Here is a 15,514-nt window from a genome sequence, read left to right as displayed (position 1 = left end):
CACGTTTGATTTAGATACACGCCATTTAATTTATGGTCGATATTTCTGTCTTCTGACTAGGAATTCTACAAAGCTGCATAATGTGTATCACACCTATGTTTACCTAACCCCAGTAAATATCGACCAAACCTGAATATACTAGCCGATTAATTGAATGTTTTCATGTTAAGACAAGCATAAGTTTAGTATTACATTTTTGTTCCATAAAGATACCACTTGTCGAGCAAAGGAGAGTGAAAAACGCCGTATTGGATTGAAAGCTAACAAAGGGACAGGACTACAAAATTATATATTAAGCTGAATAAGCTGTGCCTCAGGGTCACTTCATGCGTTAAGTAAGGCAATACTATGGAGAATGTGTGACAATCGGTTCAGTGTTTGATAAAATTTTAAAAGTATCTTGTAATTTGTTGGCCTGAGGTGTGCCAGCCGTTTGTAACAATGACAGAGTGTCGCAGACACTGCCGTTGCTTGGCCAAGTATTCTACTTCTTCGTACGTAAGTGAACTATATGAAGGTTGTACCCGCTCAAACCCGTCGATGTATCATTGGTATCATAGCTCGTGCGGTATTCCACACTGTGTTGCATCTATTTCCATCCTTCTTTAATGAATAGGGTAGAACTTTAGTCCTCGGATTTTCGAGGCTGGTACTACGTGCAAACGTGCGACGGGTCATGGTGTTCTTGTGGATTATTGTTTACTCCCGCTGTTCTCAATGCACCTGGGTCAAACGTATTGTTAATTATTCACTCAGGCGATACCGGCCCGGGGTTATAAGATAAGCTGTACATATAGAATACCTGACCTTTGTTTGCGATGGCTGACAAAGGTATGTCGATGAACAATGAAACCGAATACCGAAACTTGCTGCCTTTTAGGAGACACAGTGCTTTGTTTGACACCTAGAGCCTTTTCCTTTCTGTACATTTTCAATTTTAGTCATTATTTCTGTAAAATGACGTGTTTGATTGATATACAAAGTCTTCCCTTAAATCACTGCTATTTAAAAACGCAACTGCAAAATGATAATATCTTCATTAAATTAAAAATTTAAGCTGCAGTTGACTCAATTGTTGCTCAACTGTCGACAAGCAAGTGGCAAGCGTGTCAGTGTTCTCACATATAATAGCTGGGGTCAGTGACACGTACCGACGGCAGTGAAATGTCGTATTCGTTTCAATTGTAGAGAAAAATGTTAAAGTTTTCAGTTCATGTCAGATCATTTTGCACTTAACTGTTTACAGGACATATGAATTTCGGTTACTTTTTGGTCAATATTAATATAAAGCTGCCTCTCAGTTGATTTGTCTTGGTTGTGTCATCACAAAGCTTGGAAGGTTTGCTTGAAATTCGGGGCTACAGTATTTGTTTATCTCGTGAAACCATGGCATGCATTGCTGTTGCAAATCATATGAGATCTTCAGGTATGTGCAATAAAACACCCTTTACATGGTCATTACGGCTATAGCGCCCGTTTATTACCACAGGGGGCCATGCGTTACCAGAAAGACATCGCTATTCCCGAGGCGGTAGGCCGAGTGGTACATCGATGTGTTTCTGGTAACACACGGTCACAAGGGCTAATTAACAGGCGATAAAACCCGAATAAAGACCAGGGTACAGTTGTTTTATAACACGCCACGCGCTCATTTAGTTTTATGTTAAAGTTTTTCATGTGTTTCGATATTATGTAATGCAACAATCCATTCTGACAAGTTTAACTTCGTGATTTCTCCACAGCGGTAACTTTAGTACCAACTTCTTCACACAATATCCTAAGCATATGTAGCAACATCCTTGGTTGTACTCGAGTCTTTATCGTCTATGAGCTGCTCTTGTTGTCGAGAGAGGCCTGTCGCTCATCCTGGGCGCTCATCACGTTGTAGTCAATAGCCATTGTTTCAAAGCTGCATGCGAAACTACGCGTAATATCACTGACCTGTCATTCTAAATTTGGCCAAAAACTATTTCCCTAGGGTAACAGTCTTTGAAAAATACCAGCTGACGTCACTTTTGTCTATTCATTGGGGATTAGACGTATCTATTTTCTCTTCACATGACGTATTATGGTGAATCGCGACACGAAATGAGCATATGGCGTATATAATACTGGCTCCTTAACCGGACAATTGGGAGAATGTTTGTCGAGAAAATCTTAAAAATACTTGACGAAACCACTTCGCAGACACCTCGACCCTTTACCAGGGTGGCATATTTCTCACTGGGAAACAGTTATGGCACCATAGTCCCGCTATATGAAAATAGAGTCATTTTGACCCAAATAAATCACTCAGGAGAATTTGCGATGTGGTTAACAAGGTAAGAGAAATAATTATTTGCATATATTGCACTTTCATTTGGCGCAGCTTCTTATTCTACGATGAAAAAATAATATTTTGGCAGTGAATTTTACAGGCTTTGCTGTAAAGTACAAGGATATGCTATCACAACACTTGAGCAGGCATGACGTCCTGCTTTAAGGGGTAAAGTTATCATGCCGACTTTACATCGTTTTCCCGATGCTTCTTCCTAAAATATCGTAAATGTTAGTTTCTCTCACTTTTACTTTCTCCGTGTCGAGTTATACTTGCTACTACAAAAACCCGGAAGTATCGTATGCCACTTGTGACTTTTCCAGCTTGTTAATTTAAACAAGGTTACAAGGTTCCAAGAGCACAATTAACTTTAGGGAGCCAGAAGAAAAATATTTCATCAACTTTTTCCGTGGGCCACCTAACAACGTCAACTGCAATTTTCAGAGCACCCCTCCCCCCGCTCTGCTGGAAAAAAGATTTTTGGTGTCCCTCCGGTGAATCCGATGTAGGGAACCCGTAGGCTTACCAATACTGTAGTGATGGTGCGATCACTGTCAAATCATGCCAAAAGAAAAAAAATTGTCGATCTCAAACCATCTGGTATATACTTACATGCTCACACTTATCTCTGTCGTAAAAAAATTCATCCGCCTCACAAAATATGGGTTTTAACTTGTTAAGAGATTACTTCCTGTGAGTGACATATGCAGTGTTATCGATGGAAACGTCACTGGGATATATGTCGATAGCAGTCTGATTGTGATTTAAGGAACAGAAGATGACTCGTACGCTTGTTTTCGTCTTATTGTTTCTCAAACTGGATCGATGATAAAATCACAAAACTTCTTGAGTTTTTCATCCTTTTATTACTCTTTGACTAACAATAGTGATCAGACAGGCTCAATTGCAAGATACAGAGAAATGCTAGTACAACACTTAAAACAGGCATTGCGTCTTGTATGCTATTTCAAACCTTGAAAGACAATATTAAGTATTTCATAGTTATGATTGCTGATAATAGTGGACGTTTAGTCCACCTTTAAGAGATCTTCATACTTTTTTGCTTATTGAATGATAATAGTCTATAGATTTGCAAAGACATAATGGTGTATGCTTCAACGTCTTTGTATGCTGTTCTTACTTGTGCAACGAAAATAATATGTACAACCACGCATGAAAGTCCCCCTTGAAATAACTGAAATTTCACACATTTATAAATACAACTGTAATGGTTAAAATATGACAAGCCCTTGTATAAAATATAATAGAAATATTAGTGACTTACGCGATGAAACTTGGCATGGCGGGATGAGCCAAAGCTTATGGATAATAATTCAAATCAAGTAAAATAAATTGATGGCAGTCAAGACAACACGATTGGAACTAATTTGGGACAATTGAATCTTCATATTTCTTAATATTGTTAGGTGCCCTATAGCTGAATGTTGCAACATTACAAATGACTCATAAAAACAAGTGTTTAACGTGAAAGGAAAAGCAGATGAGCTTCTATTTGCAGATTTAACTGATATTACTTCACTATCCAATTATCCCGAATTAGTTCCAATCATTTTTAACGCAAAACCACTTTGCAAATATTGTTCAAATAGTGAATATATTTCTTTGCCAGAATAGATATATTGAGAAAACGTATTTCTTTAAACAGGTACCAAAATCTGTATATATTGCGAAAAGCTAAAGTGTCCATTAATAGTAAACATCTATATCTTCTAACTGAAGATATTTTTTACCGGTACATGTATGTTGGAACTATTCAATCACCAAGTGTCAAATTGCCACACTCATCTGTTTTCGACATTCTACATATTTCTCTAGTGGTGGATTTTATCTTAATTTTAGCGTTTATGACCACTCCATAAACATCAATATAATTTTTACCTTCACCATAATTGACCTATCATCGTACAAAATTGTTTTCGTATTTTGCTATCTAAACAGCCATTAAGGATAAAAATGGAATTGTAAGTACTGTGACATGCTAAAAGAGTATGAGAAAAAAAACATGAAAGACTGCAATTTTTTTCAAACAACAAATTATGTTACATCATAACACTCAAGGAATAAAAGGCGATAGCACTGCGCATGTGCAGCTTCAGTGTGCTGTGGACTTCTGCTGGTGAATTCGCGCAGTGACAGTGTTTAGCCCAAGTGACTTCTTTTTCTGCAACCTTGAATTTAGTGAGCTCTCAGCGCGTTATGCATCGCATGTTCATTTGTTCCCACGTTCTCTAAGCCTTACTCTGAATTATAATTTATTTCAAAAGATATTTGTTGTTCCATTAGTTCATATCACGGAAAAAGAGACAAAGCAACGCGTGAATCTGTTTCTTTTGTTTGATGGGCCTTCACTTCCCATTAAAATGTTAACGTTGACCAACCTAAAATGAAAGTATTGGCAATATGGGTGCTATTTGGCTTTGTTAACGAAGATCAAAGACAACAAACAGTCCTGTATATGAGGGGATAACTCACATTAATCATTCCCTGCCCGGATTAAAAAAATCAATGACTCGAACGGCTAAAGTTCGAATAAATTTGATATCTTATGTAGTTGCCGAATGTGCACACCCATATCCTAGAGGATATAAACGAAAATTGCTATATCATCTACAAACAAAGTAAGTTATATATAGTTGAGATAGTTCTCGATTTTTTTAGACAAGATAGTAGTTGTTGTGGTTACAATACATATATATTACTTGCCAATATTCGAGTTTCAAAACAGAGCCGGTGAATGAGCCGCAACAGCCTTAGCCTTGTAAATGATTGTATAACCTGCACCATGGGTCAATATATATGTACAGTGAGATGTATTCGATGTTAGCCTGTCGTTTCATTCTTAAGCCCGCAAAACTGAGAATTCAATGAAGGCTCAGGCAAATGGTAAAGGCACCCGGAATTTACACTTCGATGGAAGAATGCTAACAAACAAACCTAATATATTTATTGCACACGTCCTTTCAACGTGTACTCATTTAACATGCATTCAAGGCAATGTACTTTCTTTCTTTACGGTAATATAAAGCGTTCTGAAAAGTAAAGTAAATGATAGAAAAACAACAATTGACATGATAATACATTGTAGACTATATATATATATATATATATATATATATATATATATATATATATATATATGCATGATTTGGACTAAAGAGTCCCAACCTGTATCAAGTCAAAAGTTGATGAAAACTGCTGCTGTTCTTTGGTTTTTACGATACCGATACGGAAGTTTGAAGGGCACTGCAGAACAGCGATGTTTTTGAAAATTTGTTTTGAAAGTTCTCTAGTGTGCTAAATATTCTATTTTCTCTGTCATTTTTGCAGGCCTAGTAACTTTGTATATAAACCGCAGCAACGATCGGAAGAAGAAGGCGGAAATTACGGTTGGTGTGTGCATAGGCAGATTTATCAATCTCTAGCTACTTGAGTTTCGTCTTAATTTGAACACGTTAATTTGAACAAGGTCGCTTCAGGACTTTCATACTTCACCTTCCTTGTCGGACGGTTCTGTTCCCTTCTAATAGAATTAACACCCGACCTTACGTGCCCCTGTGTTTATTGCCGGAACTGCGTGTCTCGTGTTGGCACCTTCTTTCGTTGGTGTGAACCTTCAGATGAGTTTTTAAGTTGCCTTTTTCTGCGAATGTTTTCTTACAAACAAAGCACGAATGAAGTTTCTCTTTTCTGTGGATTTTAATATGTTTGTGAAGATTACCACTGTGAGTAAACGTTTTTCCACAGATTTGACACTTGTTAGGTCGTTCATTTGCATGGATCATCTGATGCTGCTTCAGGTTCGAACTCTGTTTGAATTTCTTACCACAGTCCTTGCAAGAGTACAGATATTCTTGTTTGTGGGTTCGGAGATGGACCTCTAGGTTGTTTGTACGCTTGAACGCTTTGCCACATTGGTGGCACAGGTAAGGCCTTTCATTTGAATGGACTTTGTGATGTTTGTTCAAGTTTCCCAGATCAGAGAAACGTTTACCGCAGTCTTTACATTTGTATGGTTTTTCATTTGTGTGCATCCGACGATGACGCTGTAGGTTGCCTTTGCGAGAAAATAGTTTGCCGCAAATTTCACATTCATGTGGCTGTATTTTAGAATGAGTCTTGAGATGGGTGTTTAGATTGCTGGATTGAGTAAATTTCTTACCGCACTGATTGCATGAGTGTGGTCGTTCCTGTGCGTGTATTAATTGATGAATCTTAAGGTGATACTTTCGCTTGAATGTCTTGCCACACTCCGTGCACTTGAAAGGTCTGCACATCTTCAAGTATTTTCTAAGAATGCTTTTGTGTGTACAAAATCCACTGAGTTTGATACGTTTATGTTCTGAGATTCTTTTCAGCTTAATGGTTGGATTTACCTTTTGGTCGCCTTTCTGCTTCATTGATTTGTTGCCGTTCTTTTCTTTACATATAACTTCCTTGGATCTCATCCTTTTGTTTCTCATCATCCTTCTTCTAGGTTCTATGGTATCAGATTTCTTTTCAGACTGTCGGTGTTTGTTTTTAGTTCTCGTTTTAAGCCGAGTGGAAACCCTCACAGCCTTCCTACTAATGGAATTTTCTTTTTTCTTTCGATTTGCTCGTTCAATGAATTTGTTTGGTGAAGGACGTCGCAGTGCGTCTGAGTTGATGTGTGTTTTATTCAGTTTGGAGCTTGGTATTTCTTGGTTGTGAACACTATCATTTCCGTTGTTTTCTGGGAAATCCAGGAGGCACATTGAGATGTTACCGAAATGTGCAAACGTGTCCATAATTATTCGAACATCTATGCAAGAGAAGAGAGCATATCTTCGATATGAATAAGAACCATGCTTATCTACTTATCACCCACGGTTATATTGTCTCACTAATTTTTCTGTATTTTTCTTATGATATTATTTTAACAGTCTAGATAAACAATGTAGTTTTTGCCATGCATATAGATAATTATGCACACAAGTTTTAATTTTGATAACGTAATACATAAATCTTATAAGATGAATGTAGAATCATCTCTGCATTTTCAAACAACTGTCAGGACATTACTAAACGAATCAGATTGCATGTGATGTCGCGTCAATGCACAGTACAATAAATTACCCACAATCCTGTTTGATTTATACCAACGACGCTAGTTTTATTATAACTTTTTCAGTTCTGCATAAAAGCAATAATGTGAAGTCTCAAGATAAATGATTCATTATACTTATTAAATGTACGTTGATATATTGTAGTATAAATCTCAAAGAAACCATTAAATAACCATCAAAGTCACATTTTGCAGGTACTACAAATGTCACAGTTTTGGGGAGCAAGTTACGACCAACTGAATTAGGGTCATTCTCAAACAAAAGTTAGCATGTAAATTTATTTTGTCTTTGCTATTTTGAAAAAAATGAGTACCCCTTTGTTTCATAAAACAGGTGCAACTAGTCTCCCTACTTCCCACCACTTTATTCCGTATGGCTGAGGACACAATTAGTGGAAAATTTACAATAATGCTATCTCCTCTATCAATCAAGCACAATTTTCCAAATCCTTTAAAATGGGAATCGAGAAGAATGGTGTCCTTAAAAGTACGTTTTCAGAATTTTTACATCTAGTCCAGGAATGTGTTTATACATGGGAGACATGGTAGATTTCAGAGGGGAATCTACGTTGGTACAAATCATGATGTATTATGAGAAACCTATAGCACTGTGCAATGGTTTGTGTTATTAGATATTAAAACAAAGGCAAGATAATTAAATGAATGAAAACAACTTGGCAAGTGATTTTTGGCTATTCATGTGTGATGTGATAGAAATGCAAATGTATCCATCGGAGTTTATTTAGCTGGGATAAACAAACCTAAAAGCACCTTAACAGATAGGGGAGGCATGTCTTTACACTGAACAAAAGAATATTAATCATTATCTTTGAAAAAACTTCTTACCATCTTTTGAAAGTTTTCCATTTTTATACCTTTGGTAGATGTTTGCGATTGATTTTACAAAACCACGTCCAAGAGTAAGTGTTCTCTTTCCTTCACTCGGTGAGTTACTGTTATTTTCTGGAAATTCATAGTACATTAATGGATTAAAATTGGTTGAAGCGAGTGTTGGATTGACAGAGCACAATAAGGGACATACGTTGACAAATGAACGCTGATGAAGTATCAATGTCTATTTTATAGAGTTAACCGATCATGTGACATTTGTTTCCTGCGAGCTCCACCATATCACCACATTTAAGAGTCGCTGAAACCCATTACTTGATGAGTGATGAGGCTTAACGTATTTTCAGGGAATTTTAAAAATGTAATGTTAAGACTTTGAATGTGTGTTTCTCCTAACTCAATGGTTATTGGCATCACTGACAAGAGACAAGCTCTTGTATTGCGTATATAAAAGTTACATGCCTAATCAAGGAAGAACCCCACTAAGTTAATATATTTTTACATTTAATTTAACAATGACAATTTTTTAATGTAGACATATAGTCCACAATATTTTTTGCGTTCCTGTCGACTGATATAATTATTTATAGAGGCCACGACCAACAAACGGTGGAAATTTGTGTCAATTAACTCCTAAGTGATTAACACTAGGGGTAGGCACAAAACGTTCGAAAATGAGAACCATTTTAGCTATGACAGTTTGTCCAGAAGAAGTTAAACGGTCCCCGATTGACTGCAGAGAGATGTTTACGTTTAATGTAGTATGCGCCTCGAAAATGAAAGACTTAAACTTTTGCTGGAACTTTCCCTAAGCAATCTTTCAGCCATTTTCTTTCAAAGTCAAGATTAAAAATCGGGGGAACACCGTGCAAATGTTGGTACTAGAGAAACAAATAACCCAAGATTTACCAATGTTTCAAATTCAAAATGGCCGCCAACCCTGGGTTAACTCTATGGAGAAAAAGTAAAATTTTCGAATTTTGATAAAACTATACCAAATAACAGTTTTCTTACATAAAGAGCTTTAAAATGAATCCCAACAAGTTGTATATCAGAATAGAATTGTAAAAGTTTGAGAGTTCGAATATATGTCCATGGGGCGCGTTCTACCTGAAGGTGCTACTGGACACTGAACAGATGTCGATTATAACTTAATTCTCACGCATTAAATTGGAAACAAACGCACCTATACTGAACACAACTCCGGTGATAGCCATGGTAATTACAGACTGGATTGAACAATAACACGCGTCTTAGTCATCTTTTCCTTGATACCTTGATTTATCAATTCTTCCGATTAATTCAACTTTACTAAGTTGAGTTTAGCTTACCAATTCTGCCTCGACAGGGAAGAAACACTGGTTTTGTCCCAACGCTGTCTTCTTCGTCAAAAACTTTGACAGAAACATCCCACCCGTCCAATCGTAATGACTCGATGGCCATTTCTATGGCATATCCTGTTTCCAAGAGTTAAGTTGTCACTTCGATGTATCCTCGATTGCCGCTGTCATGCGCTGAATTTCGGCAGGTGATGGAAAACGCTTGGGTTTGTACTCCTAATGAATAGGTTTAAGAATATCTTGTGAGTCTCGTATGCCTGTGTGTCCCCAAATCTAGACAATCCAATGTTTACCGTCTATCAGAAAGTGAATATAATCATTGTGTCACTCTTGTAGAAAAACTGTCTGATGTATTTCGTGCATTATATCCTTAGTGCATCGGTTCGTTATCAAAACCGATTTACTAGAAATGTATTTTAAACATGTCACATTTAAAGGTACACTGTCACCTGTTCCACTTTTGCCACAGTTACCATGAAAAGAGGAAACCCAACCAATCACAGATTTTAAGCGGATGGCCGCTTTTTAAAATCAGCGCCCTCACATGGACATTTTGAATAATAAGGAACGCCCCCTTTGACCATATATGGGCATATTTAGATTACAGGTGAGAGTATACCTTTAAGAAATAGATACATTTTAGTTTTTAATATTATTACATGCATACAATATGTAACACCTCAGGATTTTTTGCCGACCTATAATATTAAATTTATTGACATGGTATAACATTCCACCAGTTGCTATATTAAAAAAATGAACGATATCCAAAATTGCTTCCCAACCCTAAATAACGGTAAAGATAAGCGAGTCTAACTTCAGGAGGTTTTTGGAAGTTTGGTAAGACATGGAAGACTATATTCCTATCACCCTACAAACAACACTCCTTTGAGCAATAACAATGAAATACTTTGAAAATGAAATGTCTTGATTTTGACACAATTTCAAAATGAACCGAAATGCGAACTTCCGATTTTGAACAAAATGATGTGCATGGCTATAACACAGGTTCCGTAGGCTTCATAGCCTCGCCAACACGAAGCAAAGGAAAGCGAATGACAGCAAACGTGGGCACGATCGGAACTAACTGAGCACTGTTCAGAGATAACGGTCATATGTCAAACAGAGCAAAACGGATGCAGGACGATACTACAGAACACGTATGTATAGTATGTTTTCTTGTCAACCCATCGCGCACCAAAATGCCCGGTTCTGACATACATAATTATAATTTAGGACAATTAATCATCAATGTAGTAAATTTTAGAATCTGCATATCGATTACATTTGGTCCACGCGCATGCAAATCAACGTCAAAGCATGCAAATGAACTCAGAGGGCTGATAGTTATACTCACTTTGTGCATAGTATTCAAAGACTGATCCCCTGCACACGAACGTCTACGTCGCAATCTAAAAATGGGTCATCGACCTTAAGCATTTTCTTCCTCAATGTTCAACTGAGTGGAGTTTGGCGTGGGAGATTAATCAAGTTTGCATGTCAGGGCACATATTCGCTGCGTAAAGTTAGGTTTTTATTACTGTTATTGTTTAATTTATTAGCCAACTTGTCACAGAAATCGGAGGCGGGTTATCAAAGGCTTATATTGTTCAGAAACTGGAAAGCGATAATATTATGTAAATTTTACATATGATGTACTCAATGGTGACGCATATTAAATGAGTAACACGGAAATTTGTGAGTGACGATTGCACTTGTGTTTAATAAAATTCGGATCTTATAATTAATCCAAAACTTGAAAGCATTAAATGCATATGCCAGCTGTAGTTTCTGTGTGTCGTAGCTTTGCATATGCTAACGTCTAATTTTTAATCTTGTTTCGAGAAAAAAATGCCTTTGAACATTTTTAGAGTTCAAGTTCAATCTTTGAGATCTTTGTTGAGTACGATGTCTGAAACAAGATGTTTTAGTTGATATTCGTGAGACTGTTGTACAATCCGCCTATTCACCATTTCTTGGAGAGGTCAAAGGTCCTTCGGTTATTTGATTGGTGATTTAAAGCAAGCAAATACATGCTCCGTTTAGTACCACCTTCTGACTCTTTTGCTTGATAACAGGCATGTTACAGGCTTGGTGAATATTGATTGGCTCGGAGTGCATCGCCTTAAAGTGACGTAGAGCTATTATTAGGTGCGGGACACTCAATGAGAGAACTTTGGTATTCTCTGGTCACACGGGCCATTCACAGAGTGCGCAGTACAGAATATCGTTTATTGTCGACATCACAATGCCCCATTGCACCCCTTGGTGTTATCTCCACCACAGTCAGTCGGACCTCCGGCCGACGCGACCCAGAGGTGACCTCCTTTTCAACAATAGCCGCCCCCGCAACGCTACGTACTGACAGGTATACAATGGTATGCCAACGCTTTGTGTTGCGCATTCTGAAACATGGTGTATTTTACAGGATTTTGACTTCTCCTTCGCGTGTCCGTTGTATGCAAATATTTCACACGATCAAAATCGTGTATCTTATTCTCTCAGTATATCCAAAGATGTAATATATATTAGTCAAAACATACAGTTTAATGGTAAGATTTTGGAGATATTATTACAAAACGGTGACAGAGAAATGCAGCTGTGCTGACTAACAACGCCATTATTTAGCCTTATCAGTAAACAATTGGATCGCAACGTTTTGTGAAACGCGTCGTTGCATTTGAACATATTTTGAATCTGTACTTCTGAAGACTGCGATGAAACTATAACCGCCTTCATTGTAGGGACAATCCACTCCATAAAATATTCAGAGAGCCAAGAAAAACATTATGAATAGAGTTTTACGCAGGAGACTGAGAACTTACCTGTTTCAATGTAGCGGACCTGAGACAAATGACAGCCCTAACGCGGTTATCATGAGTAGTGGTGAATGATTGACGCGCGTTGTTCTGTACTCGACTTAGAAAAGAATGCCAAACTGAAACAAGTTTGCGGCGCAAAGATATATGGGGGAGTGTCACAATAGATCTGAAATGCGATATGACGGAACGTTTTAACATACTTTCTGAGAACCCAAATGCGAACTCTATGTGGAATAAATATCACAATCAGCGAATACGGGACCCGATGATCACAAAATTTGACTCAATAGAAAATTGCAGACATGTGCATCAAATTAAAAGTATCTACAGTAACTCATTTCGATCTGCGCGGGACATAGTGGATAGCAGAGAGAATTTTCTTTCTTCTTAGCTTTCACTATTTGACACTCGGCCTAAGAAACTTTAAACTTCAGCGTACAGAGCTATTGTACAGTTTGGGGCGGTTATTGTTAGAACTTATTTTTTCTCAGGTCATACCAGCGTGCATGGTGAGGTAAGGTTGTTTAGTTTCCGTTGGTATAAAAAGTTAGGTTGAGTTTGTTTAGACTTTAGTGAATCTATACCGACATGACCCAAGATAGGAAGTTAAACTTCATTCCCATCAGCGCACTGTTCCAGTGAGCCATTCATGCGTTCACGTTTTTTAATTGCGAGGTATCAGGGATATTTGGAGAACGTGGGAACCAAAACTATTAACTTAAAAAAGTACTCTTCGTAGCTGTCAGGCATCTGAATTTAGGTACACGACGTTTATCGTGGATACGTTGCCTTTAGACTTTGAAGACTTTAAAAATACCAATCTTTTGTATTTCATAACAATATATTTTTTCTCGTCATGGTAACCCTACACGTTTCTGGTGACTTTATTGGCAAATCTAAGATCACGCTTGTCGTAGAAATGAGAGCGTTATACCCCATTAGGTTCAAGGAAAACTATGAGAAACGAGATGATTATATACATATAATTAATGATCTGCGATTGTTGTCGCTGTTATATACAAGACAGTATTATCATACATTTGTCACAAGCAGTTTAGTGTTTGAAAGAATTGCATAGTTAACCAATGATCTGTTGGCGTTTAGTATTTCATTTGTTCGTTGGAGTGAAGGATACCGCAGATAATTCCGTTGTTTGGCCAAATATTTTTACTACTTTGTAAATGCCAACTTTATAGGTTATATCTGTAAAGACCAATGATTAATTATCGATAAGAGTGTTTGACTTCACATATTATTTTTGATTGTAACGATAGCACTTGTGTTTGATAGAATTTGAAACTTGTAATTAATCCCTAACTTGAAGACATTAAGCACATATGCCAGCCGTAGTTTCTGTGTGTCGTAGCTTTGCATATACTAACGCCTATTTTTAATCTTATTTCGAGAAAAAATGCCTTTAAATATTTTATAGAGTTCAAGTTCAATCTTTGGGATCGTTGTACAGGACGATGTGCTGAAACAAGGTGTTTCAGTTGATATTCGTGAGACTGTTGTACAATCCACCCATTCACCATTTCGTTGATAGGACAAAAATCCTTCAGTTATTTGATTGGCGATTTAAGGCATGCAAATACATGCTCCGTTTGGTACCACCTTCTGACTCTTTCGCTTGATAACAGGCATGGTACAGGCTTGAGGAATAATGATTGGGTGTGGGTGCATCGCAGAGATATTATTAGGTGCGGGACACTTAATGAGAGAACTTTGGTATTCTCTGGTCACACGGGCCATTCACAGAGTGCGTAGTACAGAATACAGTTTATTGACGACATCACAATGCACCCCTTGGTCGGACCTCTGGCCGACGTGACCCAGAGGTGACCTCCTTTTCAACAATAGCCGCCCCCGCAAAGCTAAGTACTGACAGGTATACAATGGTATGCCAACGCTTTGTGTTGCGCATTCTGAAACATGGTGTATTTTACAGGATTTTGACTTCTCCTTCGCGTGTCCGTTGTATGCAAATATTTCAAACGATCAAAATCGTGTATCTAGTTCTCTCAGTGTATCCAAAGTTGCAATATATACTAGTCAAAACATACAGGTAAAATTTTGGAGATATTACTACAAAACGATGACAAAGGAATGCAGCTGTGCTGACTAACAACGCCATTATTCGGCCTTATCAGTAAACAATTTGATCGCAACGCTCTGTGAAACGCGTCTTTGCAATTGAGCATATTTTGAATCTGTACTTCTGAAGACTGCGATAAAAAACTATAACCGCCTTTATTGTGGAGACATTCCACTCCATAAAAAATGCAGAGAGCCAAGAAAAACACTATGGATAGAATTGTATGCAGAATACTGACAACTCACCTGTTTCAATGTAGCGGACCTGAGACAAATGACAGCCCCGACCCGGTTATCATGAGCAGTGGTGAATAATTGACGTGCGTTGTTCTTTACTCCCCTTAGAAAAGAATACCAAACTGAAACAAGTTTGCGGCGCAATGGTATATGGGGGAGTGTCACAATAGATCTGAAATGCTATATGACGGTTCGTTTTAACATACTTCTGAGAACCCAAATGCAACCTCTATCTGGAATAAACATCACAATCATCGAATACGGGAACCGATGACCAAAATTTGATTCAATAAAAAATTACAGACAGGTGAATCAAATTAAAAGTGTTTACAGAAACTCAGTTTCTATCTGCGCGGTACATAGGAGGATAGTAGAGAGACTTCTTGGTCTTCTTAGCTTTCCCTATTTGACACTATGCCTAAGAAACTCAAAACTTCATCGTACAATGCTATCGTACGGTTATGGGGCAGTTACTGCAAGAACTGAGATGTTCTCAGGTCATACCAGTATGCATGGAGAGGTAAGGTAGTTCAGTTTCCGTTGGTATAAACATTTAGGTTGAATTTGTTCAGACTTTAGTGAATCTATACCGACATGACCACCATATAGGAAGTTAAATTTCATTCCTATCAGCGCACTGCTCCAGTGAACCAATCATGCGTTCAGGTTCTTTAATTGCGAGGTATCAGCGATATTTGGAGAGCGTGGGAACCAAAACTATTAACTTAAAAAGGCACTCTTTGTAGCTGTC

General features: G+C 37.6%; 1 protein-coding gene across 3 annotated transcripts; it reads right to left on the bottom strand.

The window, feature by feature from the left end:
* Positions 1–3,160: 3,160 nt before the first annotated feature.
* On the bottom strand, positions 3,161–14,825 carry LOC139129768 (zinc finger protein 660-like). Of its 3 annotated transcripts, none has more exons than XM_070695456.1 (4): positions 14,773–14,825; positions 9,602–9,826; positions 8,268–8,384; positions 3,161–7,118 (listed from the first exon to the last, which is right to left on the bottom strand). In XM_070695456.1, the coding sequence occupies exons 2-4, from the start codon at positions 9,711–9,713 to the stop codon at positions 5,881–5,883; spliced, it is 1,467 nt and encodes a 488-aa protein (XP_070551557.1). In that variant the 5' UTR covers positions 9,714–9,826; positions 14,773–14,825; the 3' UTR covers positions 3,161–5,880. The 3 variants fall into 3 exon arrangements, with proteins under 3 accessions (XP_070551557.1, XP_070551556.1, XP_070551558.1); XM_070695455.1 differs by lacking the exon at positions 14,773–14,825 and adding an exon at positions 12,436–12,986; XM_070695457.1 differs by lacking the exons at positions 9,602–9,826; positions 14,773–14,825 and having other exon boundaries at positions 8,297–8,380.
* Positions 14,826–15,514: the final 689 nt, after the last annotated feature.

Source organism: Ptychodera flava, chromosome 3 (genome assembly GCF_041260155.1).
Source record: "Ptychodera flava strain L36383 chromosome 3, AS_Pfla_20210202, whole genome shotgun sequence".
NCBI classification, from domain to species: Eukaryota; Metazoa; Hemichordata; class Enteropneusta; family Ptychoderidae; genus Ptychodera; species Ptychodera flava.
This window is presented reverse-complemented; position numbering and strand designations above follow the sequence as displayed.

Coding starts and splice junctions, on each gene's coding strand:
- LOC139129768 (XM_070695456.1), bottom strand. CDS start 9,713: ATGGCCATCGAGTCATTACGATTGGACGGGTGGGATGTTTCTGTCAAA. Junction 8,385..9,601: donor TCCCTGTCGAGGCAGAATTG/GTAAGCTAAACT, acceptor ATGAATTTCCAG/AAAATAACAGTAACTCACCG. Junction 7,119..8,267: donor TGGAAAACTTTCAAAAGATG/GTAAGAAGTTTT, acceptor TCTCTTGCATAG/ATGTTCGAATAATTATGGAC.